Source organism: Tyto alba, unplaced genomic scaffold (assembly GCF_018691265.1).
Source record: "Tyto alba isolate M040663 unplaced genomic scaffold, T.alba_DEE_v4.0 Super-Scaffold_8, whole genome shotgun sequence".
In the NCBI taxonomy this organism is placed as follows: domain Eukaryota; kingdom Metazoa; phylum Chordata; class Aves; order Strigiformes; family Tytonidae; genus Tyto; species Tyto alba.
The window spans coordinates 24,657,776-24,676,266 of record NW_024881329.1 but is presented as its reverse complement, the minus strand read 5'-3'; the positions used below and the strand labels follow the sequence as shown (position 1 = coordinate 24,676,266).

The 18,491-nt window shown below is 70.9% G+C and overlaps 2 protein-coding genes and 1 long non-coding RNA gene across 4 annotated transcripts; all 3 read right to left on the bottom strand.

The window, feature by feature from the left end:
• Window positions 1-145: 145 nt before the first annotated feature.
• On the bottom strand, window positions 146-4,524 carry LOC116963460 (calsequestrin-1-like). The gene is given in 10 exon segments (XM_042784920.1): window positions 146-394; window positions 612-686; window positions 800-900; window positions 984-1,038; window positions 1,173-1,218; window positions 2,098-2,226; window positions 2,303-2,378; window positions 2,498-3,100; window positions 3,638-3,774; window positions 4,508-4,524. Coding segments are annotated over 10 exon segments (1,401 nt in total). The 3' UTR covers window positions 146-232.
• A 1,783-nt stretch (window positions 4,525-6,307) lies between these two features.
• LOC116959234 (sodium/potassium-transporting ATPase subunit alpha-2) lies at window positions 6,308-14,449 on the bottom strand. Of its 2 annotated transcripts, XM_042785478.1 has the most exons (20): window positions 14,311-14,449; window positions 13,613-13,726; window positions 13,384-13,518; window positions 12,991-13,108; window positions 12,636-12,904; window positions 12,261-12,459; window positions 11,894-12,003; window positions 11,641-11,775; window positions 11,362-11,551; window positions 10,655-10,830; window positions 10,433-10,569; window positions 10,217-10,367; window positions 9,658-9,826; window positions 9,418-9,572; window positions 9,218-9,341; window positions 8,271-8,416; window positions 7,532-7,662; window positions 7,338-7,439; window positions 7,145-7,236; window positions 6,308-6,538 (listed from the first exon to the last, which is right to left on the bottom strand). In XM_042785478.1, the coding sequence occupies exons 1-20, from the start codon at window positions 14,335-14,337 to the stop codon at window positions 6,510-6,512; spliced, it is 2,709 nt and encodes a 902-aa protein (XP_042641412.1). In that variant the 5' UTR covers window positions 14,338-14,449; the 3' UTR covers window positions 6,308-6,509. The 2 variants fall into 2 exon arrangements, with proteins under 2 accessions (XP_042641412.1, XP_042641414.1); XM_042785480.1 differs by lacking the exons at window positions 11,641-11,775; window positions 11,894-12,003; window positions 12,261-12,459; ... (2 more) ...; window positions 13,384-13,518; window positions 13,613-13,726 and having other exon boundaries at window positions 11,362-11,518.
• Window positions 14,450-14,973: 524 nt separating this feature from the next.
• LOC122152604 lies at window positions 14,974-17,398 on the bottom strand. Its single transcript, XR_006164674.1, has 3 exons — window positions 17,358-17,398; window positions 15,128-15,217; window positions 14,974-15,036 (listed from the first exon to the last, which is right to left on the bottom strand). It is a non-coding gene; the product is annotated as an uncharacterized LOC122152604 (long non-coding RNA).
• Between the last annotated feature and the right edge of the window lie 1,093 nt (window positions 17,399-18,491).

The window sequence follows — 18,491 nt, the reverse complement described above, 5'->3', positions numbered from 1 at the left end:
GTCCCCCATTTCCCCCCCCCCCCCGGGACCCCCGGTCACCACCTCAGGACAGAACCACACCGGGGGGACACCCACGAGTGTCTGAGTCCCCCGTGGGTGTCACCGTCCCCCCAGGAAGCTCCAGGGAAAGTCCCCCCGGGGATCTCGCATCTCCACGCCCACCTCCTGCAACACAAACTGGTTTTTTTGGGGACTTTAATGGCCGGCGCGGGGATGGGGCTCAGCACAAGGCCTAGTCGTCATCATCATCGTCATCGTCATCATCATCATCATCATCGTCGTCGTCGTCCTCGGTGTTGATGTCTCCCGCCAGCACGTCCTCGATCCACTCCTGCAGCTCGGCCGGGCCGGGCAGCTCGTCCTCGTCCGCCACCTCCAGCCCCACGCTGTCGGCCTGGGGACACGGTGGGGGGACACGACACGAGGGGATGGGGGGGGCACACCCACTGTGGGACCCCCCCCCCGGGAGGGCAGGACAGGCTGGGACCCCTACACGCAGGGGCTGCCTTTGAGGTCCAGTCGTGTGATGAGCCTGTCAGGACTCAGCTCCCAGGGAGGGGGCAGGGGGGGCCACACCGGGGGTCCCGTGGAGGGGAGACACGCACACTCACGTCGGTGACGTTGACCACCCCGACCTGGGGCCGGGACAGGTCGATGTTGAAGGTTTTCTCCCAGTAAGGGATGAGCTGGGGGGGGGAGCGGGGCGCAGAGATCAGCCCCCCCCTCCTCCAGCCCGCCCTGCAGCACCAAGGAGGGAGTGGGGGCCGTGGTGGGGTGACCCCCCCGGGGGGGCTGGTACCAGTGGGAAACCCTCGGGGTCGATCCAGGGGATGCTGAGGTCGGGGTCATCTGTCTTATCCCGGGCCACGTCCTTCAGGGTCTCCAGGAACTCGAATCCATCTGGGGGGGGACAGGGCTGAGGGGCACTTGGACCCCCCCAAGTCCCGGCGACCCCCCCCCAGCTCCCCCAGTCCCCCCCTCACCTGGATCATCCTCCTCTGCGAAGGCCACGATGTGGATCCCCTCCATGTCATCCTCCTGGGGGGACACGGGCCAGTGTCACCAGTTGGGGGGGCACCCCAGTGGGGGGGGGGGGGTGTCTCCCGGAAGGGGTGGGGGTGTCGAGGTGAGGGGTCAGATCCCCCACATCTCTCTTCCCCCCCCCAACTCACCCAGGTCTCGTACATGCTCTCTGCTTTGAGCTTCCGCAGAGTGGCCCTGGGAAATGGGGGGGGGGGCGGTTAGGGGCACCCCCAAATCCCTACCCCCACCCCGGGCTCTGCTGTGTAGCTGGGAGGGCTGCTCAAGTAGGGGTGCAGCAGCTGGGGGGGGGGCAGGACAGCCAGGCTGGCTCTGGGGGGGCTGGGGGGGTGCACAGGGCTGGGGCTGAGCCCCCCGACACCACTGGCACCTCGGTGGGGGCCGTGGAGCGTTGCCCCATCTCCTGTGGAATTGAGGCCACGGCGGGGGGGGCAGATTGATCCGGGGGGGGATTAAGGCTGCAGGAACATCCCGGCAGCACCTGGGCCTTAACCCTGCCCTGCCCACCCTGGCAGGACCCCCAGCCTGGGGGGGGCTCGGCTGCCCCATGGCCCACCGACATTCCCCCCCATTGCCTGCTGAGGCCTCTCAAACTCGTGTCACCCCAGGGGCTGCAGCCAACAAAGGGGTATTTGGGGGGGGGGAGGGCTGCCAGAGCAGGGGGAGGGGAGTGCGCAGCTCCCCCCCCCCCGGCCCCGGGAATCCCCTGACCCAGAGGCTGCGGCTGCCCCGGCAACCACCTCCCCATGGCAACCCATCCTAATGGCAACCTGTCCCCATGACAACCACCTCCCCATGGCAACATGTCCCCATGGCAACCATCTCCCCATGGCAACCTGTCCCCATGGCAACCACTTCCCTATGCCAGCTGCTTCTCCATGGCAACCGCCTCCCCATGGCAACCACCTCCCATGGCAACTGCTTCTCCATGGCAACCACCTCCCATGGCAACCACCTCCCCATGGCAACAACCTCCCGTGACAACTGCTTCTCCATGGCAACCACCCTCCGTGGCACCCCGGTCCCCCAGCCCCCCGAGGGCGGCCGGGCGCCCACTGCCTGTGCTCCCCCACGAAGGCCACGAGCTCGTCCTTGCCGTGGGGCTGGCCGGGGACGCTCAGCGCCTCCTCCATGAAGGGCTCGTAGAAGTCGACCTCGTTCAGCTTCAGGGTGAGGTTCCTGGCACCTGGGGAGCGGGGGGCCCTGAGCCACCCCTGGGTGCTGGCGGCAGGTGGCCCCGCCCCCCGGGACCCTCGCCCCTACCCTGCTGTCGAAGGTGGCGAAGAAGGGGATTTAGGGGTGAAACTCCTCCGCCGCTTCCTCGAAGGCCTTGAAATCTGGGGGAGCAGGGAGGGGTCCTGGCGCTGGCACTGGGTACCGGCACAGGATACCGGCACCGGGTACCGGCACCGGGTACCGGCACTGGGTACCGGCACCGGGTACTGGCACTGGGTACCCGCACTGGGTACTGGCACTGGGTACCAGCACAGGATACCGGCACCAGGTACCAGCACCGGGTACCGGCACTGGGAACTGGCACTGGGTACCGTCACTGGGTACCCACACCGGGCACCCGCACTGGGTACTGGCATTGGGTACCGGCACTGGGAACCGGCACCGGGTACCGGCACTGGGTACCGGCACTGGGTACCGGCACCGGGTACCCGCACTGGGTACTGGCACTGGGTACCGGCACCGGGTACCGGCACCGGGTACCGGCACCGGGTACCCGCACTGGGTACCGGCACTGGGTACCGGCACTGGGTACCCGCACTGGGTACTGGCACTGGGTACCAGCACAGGATACCGGCACCAGGTACCAGCACCGGGTACCGGCACTGGGAACTGGCACTGGGTACCGTCACTGGGTACCCACACCGGGCACCCGCACTGGGTACTGGCACCGGGTACCGGCACTGGGTACCCACACCAGGTACCCGCACTGGGTACCGGCACTGGGAACCGGCACCGGGTACCCGCACTGGGTACTGGCACTGGGAACCGGCACTGGGTACCCGCACCGGGTACCGGCACTGGGTACCCGCACTGGGTACCGGCACTGGGTACCGGCACCCGGTACCGGCCCCACAGCCCCTCACCGGCCCCCCCAGCCCAGTTCCATCCTGGCGGCTCTGGCTCCAGAAGGGACCCCCCAGCCCCACAGTCCCGAACATGGCTGGGGTGGTCTGGGTCAGTCCCTGTGCCCTCGTGGAGGGACAGACAGACGGACACAGGGAGGGAGGGACACAGGGAGGGAGGGACAGATGGACCCAGGGATGGACGGATGGACACAGGGATGGATAAACAGACGGTTGGGAGAATGCTTTGGGGGCTGGCACGGGGGCTGTGTTTGGGGAGCCAGGAGGGATGGGGGGGACACAGGGAACACACAGGGGGACACGAGGGGACAGATGGGGACTTGGGGGGCCACAGAGGGGGCCACAGGGGGCAGAGGGACACACAGGGGGTGGGGGATCCCTGTACCTGGTGGGGAGGGGATGCAGGGGGGACATGTGCCAGGCAGGGCGATCTGGGGGGGGCGCTGTGCCTGCGGGGGCCCAGCAGGGTGGGGTAGGGGTGGGGGCTGCACCCTTACCCAGCTTCTTGGCCACGGCCGCATCCTTCTCGGAGCTGATGAGGCCAAAGCCCACTCCCCTGTCCTCCGGCACCTGGGCTGCCAGCGGGGGGGACACCACACGGGGGGGCACTGCCACCGGCCCTGTCCCCTCTCCCCTGAGAAGGGCCCCCCAGAGTCCCCGGCCCGGCTACTCCATCCCCCCGCCCACACCGGGGGTCCTGGCTGGTGCCGGCTCATGGGGACGGGTCCCCCCGGCAGCCGGTGTCCCCTCAGCTGGTGACACTGGCAGCGGGCTGGGCTCTGTTCTGGGGGTGAGGGGCCCCCCCGGCCCAAGTATGGAGCGGGCAAAGACAGGTAGGGGTGTCCCCAGCCCTGTCACGCCCAGCTCCTATCCCCTCCCAGTGAGCCCATCCTGCCCCCGGCCGGCCCCTGTGGACCCCCCCCCACCCTGGGTGCTGCTGTCTGTCCCTCCCCAGTGTCCCCTGGTCCCTACAGTGTCCCCAGTGCCACACGGGTGCTGGTGCCCCAGCGTCAATGTGTGTCCCACCAGCATCCCCCCGTCCCCACCAGCGTCCCCAGTGCCACAGGGGTGCAGTCACCCCCCCCGTCAGCGTCCCCTGGTCCCCACCAGTGTCCCCGATGCCGGGGGGGGGGGGTGCGTGTCCCGGACCCACCTCCAGGACCGGTTCCTCCGTCTCGTGGTGGCGCTGAGGCCGCCCGGTCGCCCTGGCCGGGGGGTGGGGGAGCAGGGCCGGCACCGGGAACCGCTTCAGCCCCACCCGGTAGTTCTTCGGGGTGACGGGTGACACCCGGTCCAGCCCCGAGCCCCCCGGGGACCCCGGCCCCCGGCACCAGCAGCGACAGCACCCACCCCCAGACCCCCAGCACCAGCTGGATGGACCCATGGACGAGGACAGATCCACGGACAGGGACAGACACACAGATAGAGGGTGCCCAGGCAGACAGGCAGGCAGGGACAGACAGGCGGACAGACGGGGATGGGACTCACAGAGGGATGGAGACGGACAGACGGACAGACAGGGATGGGACTCACAGACAATCAGGGGTGGACACACAGCCAGGGAACGGAGACACAGCCCTGGGGACAGACAGACAGACAGCTCCTGGGCTGGACAACAGCAGGATGGGGATAGACACGCCTTCAGGGACAGACAGACAGTGCCTTCACGTCCAGGGGTGGACAGACAGACACAGCCCAGCTGGGACCAATAGCCCCAGCACAGGGGATGGACACACAGCCCCTGCCTGGCCCCGGGGGGGACGGACAGACACAGCCCCCGGGGGGGGACACGGCGAGACACGGCCCCTTCCGGCCCTGACAGGAGGGGACAGACGGACACACGGCCCCTCCCCAGCCCCAAGGTGTCCGAAGGCACAAAGAGGGGGGACAGTGGCACCCTGCCCCCCCCCCGCACCCCTGAATCCCTCCCCCCCATCACAGTGGGGTCTCAGGGCCCCGGGGGGGGCCGGCGCCGGCGGGGGGGGGCTCAGCCTGTCCCCTCGTGTCCCCCCCCCGCCCCGGCCCCGCTCCAGCTCCATATTAAGCAAGGAAAGAGGAGCCGGCGGGAGGGAGCCGGGGGGGGCCGGGGGCTAAAAATAAGGAGCTGAGCCTGGGGTCACCTGCGTCGCGCCCCGGGGACGGGGGGGCCCTGGGGTCTGGGCCCCAGGGGGTGCGGGGGACCCCTCGGTGGCCGTTCCCCACCCCAGCCTCGGGGTCCCTGGGGCACAGGTACCCCCGTGAGGGTCTGGGTGCCCCCCTCCCACCCTGCCCCTCCAAGCACCCCCACCCCCAGATGGGACCCAGCTCTGGGTTGGGGTTGACGGGGACCCCCACAGCCCTGTGCGGGAGGGGGGGACGCGGCATTTCGTCACCCCCATCTCCCCCTCAGATTGAGCGACCACCCGCTCTGCTGACCCAAGCTGGGGGGGGGGGCAAACCCCTCTGTGGACACCCCCAGGGATGGGGAGGGGGCTTCTTCCCCCAAGCCAAGACACCGTGGGAGCCAGGACCCCCCGCTCTCAGGGAGGTGGGTTGCCCGGGACCCCCTTGCCAAGGGCCGTGGGTACCAGGGAGGCGGGAATTGGGGTGCCCTGGACCCCCATGCTGGCCTTATAGTGTGCCTGGGGCCCTCACACACGGGTGCCAGAGGGTGCAGGGGGGGGGTCCCTGCCCCCCCCCGCCAAGCCCCCCTCATCCCCACCGCGGTTCCGGGTGACCCCGACTCGGATCCTTGTTTTTAATCCCGGGTGACACCAAAACCCCGTTGGTGAAACCCGAGCGGGGCCGGACCCCGAGCCCTCCCCGAGCCCCCCCTGCCGCGCTGCTGACTCAGCAGAGCAGGGACACCCCCAGCCCCCCCACGGTACGGGGACCCGGGTGTCCGGATGGGTGTGGGGTGTGCCGGGGCCTTGCGTGACATGGGGGGGGGCATGGGGAGGTGTGGGGGGGGCATTGCCCCCCCCAACACATGTGCGCACACGTGTTGCACGCTCACACATGTGCCCCGTGAGGCTCCGGCAGGTCACCCTGTAGTAAGGGGGGGGGGGTCCCTAGGGTGCTGGGGGGGGCCGTGGGGGGGCAGCAGGTTATTGATACCCCCCCCTTCTCCCCACCCTCCATGTCCCCCATGACCCCCCCAGCACAGACGAGGGTATGAAAGAGTTAAATTGTTTTATTGCTCTGAAAGTGTGTGGGGGGGTCTGGGTGCCTCATGGGGGGGGCAGAGGGTGCCCCCCCCCGCACTCCTGGGTACCCCCAGGCCAGGGGGTCCCAACCCCCCCCACTGTACCCAGCAGCGCCAGCCCCCGGGGTTAGTATGGGGGTGCAGGGTCGGGGTGAGCGGGGGGCCGGGGGGGCCCACACAGGCACCTAGTAGTAGGTCTCCTTCTCCACCCAGCCTGCGAGGGGACAGGCGTCGGGGGGGGGCAAGATGGGGGGTGCCCCCACCCCCTGGGGGCGCCCCAGCCCCCCGGGTGCCCCCCACCTCTCCTGGGTTTCCCCTTCTCCCATGGGGACTCCCCACTTCCCTGTGTCCCCCCCCAACCACCCTGGGTGCTCCCCATGCTTCTCGCGTGCCCCTCCACCACCACCCACTTCCCCGGGTCACCCCCCAGCCCCTGTGGGTGCCCCCCACCCACCCTGGGTATCCCCTAAGCCCTCCTCCCCCCGCGCCCCCCACTCCTTTGGGTGCAGGTGCCAGCCCTGAGGGGGGCTTTGAGGGCAGCAGCTGGTTTGAAGGGGCAGTGGGGGCGGCAGGGGAGCAAGATGGGGGGGCTCAAGGGGCTGGGCCAGGCGTGGGGGGGGGCAGTGGCCACTTTGGGAAAGGGCAGTGGTGACTTTGGGGGTGTCAAAAAGGAAGGATTTGGGGGGCAGAATCCATAGTAGGGGGGGGTTGGGGGGGGCTGTACCCCCAAATGGGGGGGAGAGCAATGCCCACCCTAGGGGGAAATACCCACGAGGGGGTTTGGGGGGGGTCACGCTGGCGGAGGGGGGGGGGGTCTCACCTCCGGGGTAGCGGCGCAGGATGAGCTTGCGCACCTCGTCGTAGGCGAAGATGAGGAGGCTGTAGGGGAAGGCGCAGAACCACCAGGTGACCCTGGGGGGGGGGGGGGGGGGGGGGGCAGAGAGCGTTAATAGGGGGGCACCCATGGGTGTGGGGGGTGGTCAGGGCCGGGGCGCCCCCCCCCCCCAACTCACTTGAGGGGGTACATGCGCAGGGCCACCCCCATGCCGGGGCAGTAGGACAGGAACGCCGCCAGCGCCGTCTCCTCCAGCAGCCCGAAGATCAGGATCTTGTTCCTGTGGGGGAGCAGCGGGGGTGCAAGGCACGGGGGGGGCACCCATGGGTGCTGGGGAGGGGTCGGGGTTCGGGGGGGGGGGGCGGCACCCACTTCATGCCCTGCTGGAAGACGGAGTTGCGGCGGGTCTTGCAGATGATGAGGTCGGCCCACTGCACCACCACGATGCTGGCGAAGAAGGCCGTGTGGCACGTGAACTCCACCACCTTGCGCTGCTCGTAGGTCTGGGGGGGGCGGGGGGGGCACGGCCTCAGCGCACACGCGTGTGCCCCCCCCCAGCCCCTGTGACCTGCACCTCCCCCCCCCCGCCTACCCCCACCTCGCACGCTCGCGCACGAGGATGCACCGTGCGGGGGGGGGCAGGGGCACAAGCGAGTGTGTGCAGGGGGACGTGAGGGAGGAGCACGGGATGGTGTGTGTGAGTGCACTCACACGCGTGTGCAAGGGCCTCGCACGGGCGCAGGTGTGGGAGGGCGTGCTCACCCAAGTGCGTGCGAGCACATGTGCAGGCGTGCAAAGGCACAGTGCACCAAGGGGTGCGCGGGGGGAGGGGGGAGTGTGCAGAAAGGCCATGAGGGTATGTGCAAACACATGTGGGTGTACGTGTGCTTGTGCAAGGCCCGTGCACGAGCTGAGGGGCGGGTTGGCACACGCACAGCCACAGGCAGGTGAGGGCACACGTGTGTGAGCACACGCGGAGCAGGGCTGTGTCGGGGCGGTGTGTGAGGGTGTGCGGGGGGTGTGAGGGGGCGTGCGGGGGCGTGCGGGGGGGATGCGGGGGGGATGTGGGGGGTGTGGGGGTGTGTGGGGGGCGTGCGGGGGGCCCACTCACCCACTCCTGGCCGTAGGAGTCCTCCAGGTCGTTGGTGGAGCGGTCGTCCCAGGCCAGGCGGATGCCCACCAGCGTGCCGGGCAGGAACCCGTTCTCCGCCAGGATCACGAAGTAGGTGAAGAACCCGCCCAGCGCCTGGATCATCCCTGCAGGGCGCAGCACCCGGGGGGGGATCGGCACCCGGGGGGGGGGATCGGCACCCGGGGGGGGGGGATTGGCACCCCGGGGGGGGGATCGGCACCCGGGGGGGGGGATCGGCACCCCAGGGTGGGGGATCGGCACCCGGGGGGGGGGATCGGCACCCGGGGGGGGGGATTGGCACCCTGGGATCTGGGATCAGCACCCCAGGGTGGGGGATCAGCACCCTAGGATCAGGGATCGGCACCCCGGGATTGGGGATTGGCACCCAGGGGGGGGGAATCGGCACCCGGCGGGGGGGATCGGCACCCCGGGATCAGGGATCGGCACCCCAGGGTGGGGGATCAGCACCCAGGGGGGGGGATCGGCACCCCGGGATCAGGGATGGGCACCCTGGGATCTGGGATCAGCACCCTGGGACTGGGGATCGGCACCCCGGGACTGGGGATCGGCACCCCGGGATCAGGGATGGGCACCCCGAGATCAGCCCCCCAAGGGCCACTGGGCTGTGGGATCAGGGCATGGCTACTCAGGGCACAGTCCGGTGCCACCCGCTGTGCTGGGGTCACTGGTGGGTGCTCCACTATCACCAGTGGGTGCCCAGGGGTCACACGGGGCGCTGGCTGCCACCCTGGTATCACCAGTAGGTGCTGGGGTGCCCCTGACACCCCGAGCGGGTGCCCTGGTCTCTCTAGCGGGATCCCGGGGGGGCCGCACTGTGCCTGATGCCAGCTGGGGGGATGTCCCCTGGTATCCCTAGTGGGGGCTGGGGTGCCCCCGGTGTCGGCGGCCCCCACTGCCCCCCTCACCGATCTGCCCGTAGGCCATGCTGATGAGCCGCTCGTTCACCAGTTTGTCGGTCCGGGGGTTCCTGGGCTGGCGCTTCATGATGTCGCTCTCGGCCGCCTCGTAGGCCAGCGAGATGGCGGGGACCTGGGGGGGGCGGCGGTCTGTCACCTCCTGCCACCCCCGGCCCCCCCCCGGCCCCTGCCCCCGGCCCCATCCTCACCATGTCGGTGCCCAGGTCGATGCAGAGGATGGTGACAGTGCCCAGGGGCAGGGGGATGTTGGCGATGATGAAGAGGAGGAAGGGGGTGATCTCGGGGATGTTGCTGGTCAAGGTGTAGGCGATGGACTTCTTCAGGTTGTCGAAGATCAGGCGGCCTGAGGGGACGGGGACGGGTGGGCGACGGGGGGCGGCAGACACCCAGCCAGGAGGGAGGAGGGTGATGGAGGGACGGGCACCGACCTTCCTCCACGCCAGTGACGATGGAGGCGAAGTTGTCGTCGAGGAGGATCATGTCGGCCGCCTGCTTGGAGACGTCGGAGCCGGCGATGCCCATGGCGATGCCGATGTCGGCCTTCTTCAGCGCCGGGGAGTCGTTCACCCCGTCCCCCGTCACTGCCACGATGGCACCCTGGGGACGGGGGGGTCAGGCACCCTGGGGTGCATGGATGGGACAGCAGGATGGGGGTGCCGTGGGGCACGGGGACACCACGGGGCACGGGGACAGGAGGGTACCTCGGGGCATAGGGATGGGGACAAGATGGGGCACAGGGACAGGGCATCAGGGGCACCAGGGGCAGGGGACAAGGGCACTGTGAGGCACGGGGATGGGGACACCATGGGGCACGGGGACGGGGGCAGCGGGGGGCACGGGGATGGGGACACCATGGGGCACGGGGATGGGGACACCATGGGGCACGGGGACGGGGGCAGCGGGGGGCACGGGGATGGGGACACCATGGGGCACGGGGACGGGGGCAGCGGGGGGCATGGGGACAGGGGCAGCGTGGGGCATGGGCACCTGGCGCTGGCAGCCCTCCACGATGATCAGCTTCTGCTGGGGGGACGTGCGGGCGAAGACGATCTCGGTGTGGTTCTTGAGGATCTCGTCCAGCTGCTCCGAGGTCATGTCCTTCAGGTCGGAGCCGTGCACCACGCAGGCCTTCGCCTCCCTGCCACAGCGCAGCCTCAGCGGGGGCCGCCGGGCCCCCCCCGCGCCCCCCGCACTGGCACCTACCGGGGGTTCACCTGGCTGACGGGGATGTTGAGGCGGGCGGCGATGTCCTCCACCGTCTCGTTGCCCTCCGAGATGATGCCCACCCCCTTGGCGATGGCCTTGGCCGTGATGGGGTGGTCCCCGGTCACCATGATCACCTGGGGAGGGGACACACATGTGGAGGGGCGACCCCCGCTCAGGTGGGAGCCTGGCGAGGGCTCAGGGGGTGCGCGGGGGTCTCACCTTGATCCCGGCGCTGCGGCACTTGCCGACGGCGTCGGGGACGGCGGCGCGGGGGGGGTCGATCATGGACATGAGCCCCACGAAGCAGAGGTTGCTGGTGGGGAAGTTGACCTCGTCGGCATCGAACCTGAACCCGCGGGGGAACTTGTCCGGGGGCAGGTAGAGGTGGCAGAAACCTGGCGGGCGCCGGCGGGTGACGGGGTGCGGGTGCCCATGGGCACCCCCTTCCCTCACCCGCTGCTCCTCCTCCCCGCCACAGCCCCCCCCGTGTCCCCTTTGCCCCCACGTCCCTTGTGTCCTCCATGTGCCCCCCAGTGACCATCTCCGCCTCCAGTGCCCCCCCGGATCTCCCTGCCCCTGTGTCCCCTGTGTCCCCATGGTCCTACCCCCTATGTCCTCCACACACCCTGCGCGCCCTGTCCCCCCACGTCCCTCGTGTCCCCAAGTTCTCTCAGCCCACGCCCGGGTCCCCATGGCCCTGCCACATCCCCCCTGCTCCTACATGCCCATCCTCTGCATCCCCCTGTCCCTTTGTCCCTGTGTCTTTTGTCCCGTCCCCTCTGGCCCCCCCCACGCCCTCCGCATCCCCCCACCCCACACCCCCCATCACCCCCTCCCGTGCCCCCACGTCCCTTCACCCCACATCTGTGCCCCCATGCTGCCATCCCTACCCCGTCCCCTGTGCCTCCCGCACCCCCCGTCCTCACCCAGGACGCGCTCCCCCAGCCCCCCCAGCTCCAGGTAGGCGTTCTGGAAAGCTTCCCGCATCTCCTGGTCCAGCGGCACCTCCTGGCCCTGCAGCAGGATGCGGGAGCAGCGGTCCAGGATGCGCTCAGGGGCCCCCTTCATCACCAGCAGGTACCCCTGGGGGTCCTCCTCCCGCTCGTGGATGGAGAGCTGCAGGCACAGCGGGGACGCTGGCACCGGGTGGCACCGACCGAGCCCCCCCCGGGGCCGCCGCCGCTGCCACCACCGGCCCGGCAGACCTGGTACTTGTTGGTGGAGTTGAAGGGGATCTCGCTGACTTTGGGGTTCTTGTCCCGCATCTTCTTGACGGAGCCGCAGGAGAGCTGGATGCACTTCAGCAGCGCTGACTCCGAGGCATCGCCTGCCGTGTCTCGCTGGCGCGGGGGGGAGATGCTCAAGGTGACGCCGGTGGCACGGGGGGGCACTGGGACCGGCACCGCCCCGGCTCTCAGAAGGATTTGGGGGCGTTCCGGGGGGTCGACATCCACCTACCTTGGAAATGGAGATGTTTTCCTGGCCCGGCTTGAAGACGGCGCGGTTGCAGAGCCCCGCGATGCGAGCCAGTGCCGCCCAGGTGGGCGAGCGCTTGTCAAAGGTGGCACCTGGGGGACAGACACCCCCGTCAGCCGTGCCGGGACCCCCCCATCTTCTCTGGGGACACCTCCCGCGCTCCCAGGGGTGGGGGGGTGGGGGGTGGGGGTGCCCTGAGGACCCAGGGAAGAGGGTGCCCCAGGGGATGGGGTGCCAGGGCAGTGACATCTGAGTGCAGGTGCAAGAAACGGGGTGCTCCTGGGGGTGGGGTGCTGAGGGGGTCAGGGTGCTCGGGGAGGGGGGGGGGGTCAGGGTGCCAGCCACCCACCCGACTGGTCCTCGGTGGTGTCGGCCTCGTGGATCTGGTTGTCGAACCACATGTGGGCCACGGTCATGCGGTTCTGGGTGAGGGTCCCCGTCTTGTCGGAGCAGATGGTGGAGGTGGACCCCAACGTCTCCACCGCCTCCAGGTTCTTCACCAGGCAGTTCTTGCGCGCCATCCGCTTGGCCGTCAGCGTCAGGCACACCTGGGGGGGGGCACGGGGCTCAGCAGGCACCCACGGGGCTCGGGGGGCACCCACGGGTGTCAGCAAGCACCGGGCATTGCTGGGTGCACCAGGGCCAGCTCAGCAGAACCGGCGCCCACCACCTCCCTCCCCGTAGAGCCGGTGCCCCACCCCCCTGCTCCCCCCGTGGGCCTTACGGTGACGGTGGCCAGCAGCCCCTCGGGGACGTTGGCGACGATGATGCCGATGAGGAAGATGACGGCCTCCAGCCAGGTGTAGCCCAGGATGAGGGAGAGGATGAAGAAGGAGAGGCCGAGGAAGACGGCGACGCCGGTGATGAGGCGGATGAAGTGCTCGATCTCCATGGCGATGGGCGTGCGCCCCACCTCCAGCCCCGAGGCCAGCGAGGCGATGCGCCCCATCACCGTCCGGTCCCCCGTGGAGATGACGATGCCGCGGGCAGTGCCTGGCAGGACGGGGTGGGGGGGGTTGAAGCAGCCCCGGGGGGCACCGGGGACCCCCCCGCGTGGGCAGGGACCCCCGGGGACCCACCTTCCACACAGTTGGTGGAGAAGAAGCAGATATTGCGGGTCTCCAGTGGGTTCTCGTGGGTGAACTCGGGTGAGCGGGTCTGCGGCTCCGACTCCCCCGTCAGCGATGAGTTGTCAACCTGGTGCCGTGGGCATGAGTGGGTGCCGGCGGGCACGGGTGGGTGTCGGCGGGCACGGGTGGGTGCCGGAGGGTGCTGGGCACTGCTGGGCTTGGCTGGACTCAGGGCAGACCCCACTGTCCCCATGCCAGCCCTGGTGCCCACACCATGCCACCCCTGGTGCCCACCCCACATCATTCCCAGTGCCCACCCCATGTCACCCCCAGCACCCACCCCGTGCCCACCCCACGTCACCCACCCCACGCCAGCCCCGGTGCCCACCGGTGCCCACTCACCTTGCAGCCGTGGGAGGAGATGATGCGCATGTCGGCCGGCACCCGGTCCCCCCCCTTCACCTCCACCAGGTCGCCCACCACCACGTTCTCCGCGTTGATCTGGATTTTCTCGCCTTCCCGGATCACCAGCGCTTGCTGCCGGGGCGCAGGGCACCATGAGGGGTGCCCGGGCACCCCCACCCTACCTGGGACCCCCCCGCCAAGCCGGGTGCCCACCCAGGGCTCCCACCTGGGGCACCATGTTCTTGAAGGAGTCCATGATCTTGGAGCTTTTGGCCTCTTGGTAGTAGGAGAAGCAGCCGGTGACGATGACGACGGCGGCCAGCACCACCCCCAGGTACAGCTGGGACCCAGGCAGCGCCTCAGCACCCGGCACCCGGGGGGCAGGGTGGGACCCCCGGCTGCCCCACAGCACAGGTCGCTAGGGAGGGCACCCCCACGCCAGCCCGGCCCGTTTGCCATCCAGACCCCCCGAGAGTTGGCACGTGGTGGCGGGGGGCAGGTGCCCGTGTCACCCCTGAGCCCCCACGGTGCCCCCTGTGACGCCCATGACCCCACAGCACCTGTGCCCCCTCCAATGCCCGTGTCCCCCAGGGCGCTCCTGAACCCCACGATGCCCATGGTGCCCCCCCGCAAGGGTGCTTGTGTCCCCCCCACTCCAAGGGTGCCCATGGCCCTGCTCCCCCCATGATGCCTATGCCCCCCCCGATGCTCATGCCCGCCCCAGTGCCCATGTCCCCATAGCGCCTCTGCCCCCTATGATGCCTGTGCCCCTCAGGGTGCCCATGCCCCCCCCAATACTCATGCCCCCCAGATGCCCATGCCCCCCCCCGATACTCATGCCCCCCAGATGCCCATGCCCCCCCGATACTCATGCCCCCCAGATGCCCATGTCCCCACGACGCCCGTGCCCCCCCGTGCCCTCACGTTGTCGTTGGAGGGCTCGTCCTCCATGGCCTGCCTGGATGCCGTAGGCCAGGAAGCAGAGGATGGCCCCGATCCAGAGCAGGATGGAGAACCCCCCGAAAAGCTGCCGGCAGAACTTGACCCACTCGGGGGTGGTGGGGGGGGGCGTCAGCGCGTTGGGACCATCCTGCACCAGGATCTCGGCCGCCCGCGCGTTGGTCAGGCCCTGCGGGGGGGACGCACGCTGCCACTCGGGGCCGGGGGGGGACTGGAGGGGCTGGGGGTCCCAGCCAGGGGACAGCCTGGGGGGCCTGGGAGGGCAGGGTGCCACGGCCAGGGCAGGGGGGGGGCACGGGGACAGGGGGTAGGGCTGGCTGTCACCCATGGGGACAGGGAGGTGGGGTGCCAGGAGGGGGGGGGTCCGTGGGGCCAGGAGGGATGTGGGGTGCTGGCGATGGCGTCGAGGGTGGGACACGGGGGCAGCTCACCCGGGACAGGTCCACCTGGTACTTCCTGCCCAGCTCATCCAGGGACAGCTTGTGGTCGTCCTGCCGGGCACGCGTCACCCGTGTCACCGCAGCCGGGGTGGCACGCTCAGCCATCCCCCCCCGCCCCGCTGCCCCCCCCCGGCCCCTCCTCACCAAGTTGACCTCCTTCTTCAGCTCATCCAGCTCCTTCTCCTTCTGCTTCCTCTTGCCCCCCCCGTTCTCGGAGGTGGTGGCAGCGGGCGAGTACTCCCGGCCAGGCCTGGGGACGCGGGACCCCGTGGGCACGCTGGCACCGCCGGCGCGGCTGGCACCGCCGGCGGCACGGCCCTCACCGTGGGCACGGGCATTACCATGGGCATGGATGTCACCGCCAGCATGGGGGTCACCGTGGCCACCGGCATCATCGAGGGTACGGGGCGTCACCGTGGGCACGGGGGGGACTGCAGGCACCGGTGGCAGCGTGGGCATGGGGGGCACCGCAGGCAGGGGGGGGGGGGGGGTGGCACTGTGGCCAGTGGGGCGGGGGGGGGGGTGTCCCCAGGACTGGGGGAGGGGTCATCGTGGTCACAGGGGTGGCACCGTGATGATGGGGTTGGCATGGGGGGGATCCCCAGGACCGTGGGGAAGGGGGGTCACCGTGGTCACAGTGGGGTCCCTAGGGTCATGGGAGTGTCACTGTGGTCACCGGGGTGGCACTGGGGGGTCCCCAGAACCGTGGGGAGGGGGGTTAATGGGGACACAGGGGTGGCACTGTGGCCGCGGGGGGGTCCCCAGGGCCATCAGGGAGGGTCGCTGTGGCCGTGGGGGGGTCCCCAGGGTCATGGGAGTGTCACTGTGGTCACCGGGGTGGCACTGCGGTGATGGGGTGACAGTGTCCCTCGGGCTGTAGAGGTGGCACTGTGGCTGGGGGGGGGCGGGGGGGGTGTCCCCAGAGCCCTGGGTGGGGGTCACTGTGGTCACGGGGGGGTCCCCAGGGCCAGGGGGGGGTTGCTGTGGCCATGGGGGGGGGGGTCCCGCAAGCTGGGGAGGGGAACACCCCACCAACACCGCAGGTGTCACGGAGAGGCAGGGGTGCTGTGGCAGGCAGCCCTGGCCGCTCTCCTGGGGGGGGACACGCTGCGTCCCCCCCCCCGCTGCCAGTGGCGGGGGGTCCCCTGGGGCTGGCAGGGCCCGATGGCACGTCCGCGGTGGCTCTGCCCGCCGGGCCGGTGGTTGGCAGGAGCAGGCGGGGGCCGGGGGGGCGGCGGGTGCCCCAGCATGGGGCCGGGGGGGCCGGGGGGGCCGATGCGGTCATGGAAAACGGCCCCGGTGCCAAGAACAACGGCCGGGAGCGGAGGGGTCGTGTTACCGCGGAGACGGGGACACGGGGGGGCACCCACAGCCAGCCACCCCCCCACGGGGTACCCCCAGGCGGGGGGGCAACACTGCCTGACACCCCCCCCCACCATGGACAGTGGGGACCCCAGCCCCCCACGCAGGGACACTTTGTCTTTGCACGGGGGGGGGGGGGGGGGGGCACATCTGAAGGGGCACCCCTGGATTTGGGGGAGGGGGGGGGACGGCAGAGGAGTGGCACGGGGGGGGGGGGGGGGGGGGTGTTGTGTCTGTGTGTGTGTCCCCCCGGCATTTCCCTGGGGACAGACTGCCAGGACAGACACCCGGTGGGGGCACCCCTGGGGGGGACAACCACGGAAGGGGGGGGGCACCTCTTGTCCCATATCCTCCGGGGTCCCCCCACCTTTGGGTGGGTGCCCAGGAGCCGGGGGGGTCCCGGAGTGGGGGGGTCCAGGCCGTGCCAGGCGGGACGGGGGGTGCCGGGCGAGGCGCCAGCCCCAGCTCAGGGCCCCCCCGCGGCCGTTGCCACGGCACCGGCGACCCTGGCACTGAGCAGCCGGGGCCACGGGCACAGGGCCACTGGCACGGGTGGGGGCCGGGCACGGGGGGGCCGAGGGGGGTGTTCCTCTGCAGGGGCACCTTGGCTCCGTGCCTCAGTTTCCCCACCATGGGGGATGCTCCCCCTACATTCCTTCCCCGAAGCAGGAGGGGGTACCCAGGCGTTCGGGCAGCCGCCCACGCGTGTGGGGGGTCACTCGGGAATGCGTGGCAGTGGGACCCCGGGGCGGGGAGGACGGTAAGTGGGAGGGCAGCGGCACCGAGATGGTGGGTCAGTGGCAGTGGGACCCTGGGGGTGGCGGCGGGGGGGGGGGCGTGGGGGTCACGGGCTGCAGGACGCCCGCGGGTGGGTGCTGGTGCCGGGGGCAGCGCCCGACGGGGCGAACACCCACGGGTGGCAGCGGGTGGGTGCCCACACGGGTGGACGCCCCGGGGCGGGACGTGGGGGGGTCCCTCGTGGACGGGTGCCGGCCGGCAGCGGGTGGGTGATGTGGGTGTCCCGCGTGGGTGGGTGCCGCCTGGCAGCGGGAGGGTGCCCCGCGTGGGCGGGTGCCAGGGTCAGGTGCCGGGTGGCAGCAGGCGGGCGCCCGCAGGGGTGGGCGCTCCGGGGGGGCGGGGGGGGGATGTGCGGGGGGGTGCCCCGCGTGGGCGGGTGCCCCGCGTGGGCGAGTGGCGGGCCCTACTCACCCCTCTGCCCATGGCGCTGCCGTCGCTGCTCTCGGCCCGGGGCACTCGGGGGGCGGTGGCGGCGGCGGCCGAGAAAAACCCTCCCGGGCCCCGCCCGGGCCGGCCCCCCCCGCCCCCGCCCCCCGCCCCCCCGCTCGGGCCTGCCCCCCCCATCCCCCCCGGCCCCTCCTGGCCGGGACCGGACCTCCCCCCGGACCCCCACTCCGGTTCCCCCCCGTTATGCGGGGGCTCCTGCCGCCCCCACTCCGGCCGTGTTGGGGGTCTCTGGCCCGCCCCCCCCCCCCACAACCACCACCCGCGACGCGGCCGTGGGACCCAGGCGTCCGAGGCGGTGGGGGGTCCCGGCCGAGCGCTGGGAACGCAGGTGTCCGGGCCGGGGGGGCGCCCCCTCCTGACCCCCCCACACTGCGGGGCGGGGGACCCCGGCATCTGGGCCCCCCACGCCGACCCCACAGCTTGGCGGGGGGGCGGGGGGAGGCGGGGGCTGCCTGGACGCCCGGGTCCCACCATGCAGCCCCCCCCCTCCAAGAGCAGGGGTTCACCTCAGGAGAGAGGTTTGGGGGGGGCCGCTCCCCACCCGTCTGTCCCCAGTTCTCCCAGTGCTCCTGCTCCTGCTGGGGACGCTGGTGGCACCGGGCAGCAACGGGGAACGTGGGGCGGCTAAAATTAGCCAGGGAAAGGCCAGGGCCGGCAGTGCGGGGGGGCTGTGACCGGGGGGGCTGTGACCGGGTCCAACTGTCACCAGGGACAACTGTCACCAGGGAGAACTGTGCCCGGGGACCAGCTGTGCCCAGAAACCGCCCGTGCCCAGGAACCGGCTGTGCCTACGGCCGACTGTGCCCAGGGTGACTGTTCCTGGGGACCGGCTGTTCCTGTGATGTGGTCGTGCCCGGGGTGACTGTTCCTGGGGTGGCTGTTCCTGGAGTGGCTGTTCCTGGGGTGGCTGTTCCTGGGGACGTGGTTGTGCCCAGGGTGACTGTTCCTGGGGCCCGGCTGTTCCTGTGACGTGGCTGTGCCCAGGGGTGGCTGTGCCCCTGGTGACTGTTCCTGGAGATGTGGTTGTGCCAAGGGTGGCTGTTCCTGGGGTGCTGTTCCTGGGGTGACTGTTCCTCGGGACACGCTTGTGCCGGGGAC

What these genes read in the sequence shown, in the direction of transcription:
- LOC116959234 (XM_042785478.1), bottom strand. Translation starts at nt 14,337, where the DNA reads ATGGAGGACGAGCCCTCCAACGACAAC. An exon ending in AAAACATCTCCATTTCCAAG is followed by an intron (nt 11,776 to 11,893) that starts GTAGGTGGATGT and finishes CCCCCGCGCCAG; the next exon opens with CGAGACACGGCAGGCGATGC. An exon ending in GTCTTCCAGCAGGGCATGAA is followed by an intron (nt 7,440 to 7,531) that starts GTGGGTGCCGCC and finishes GCTCCCCCACAG; the next exon opens with GAACAAGATCCTGATCTTCG.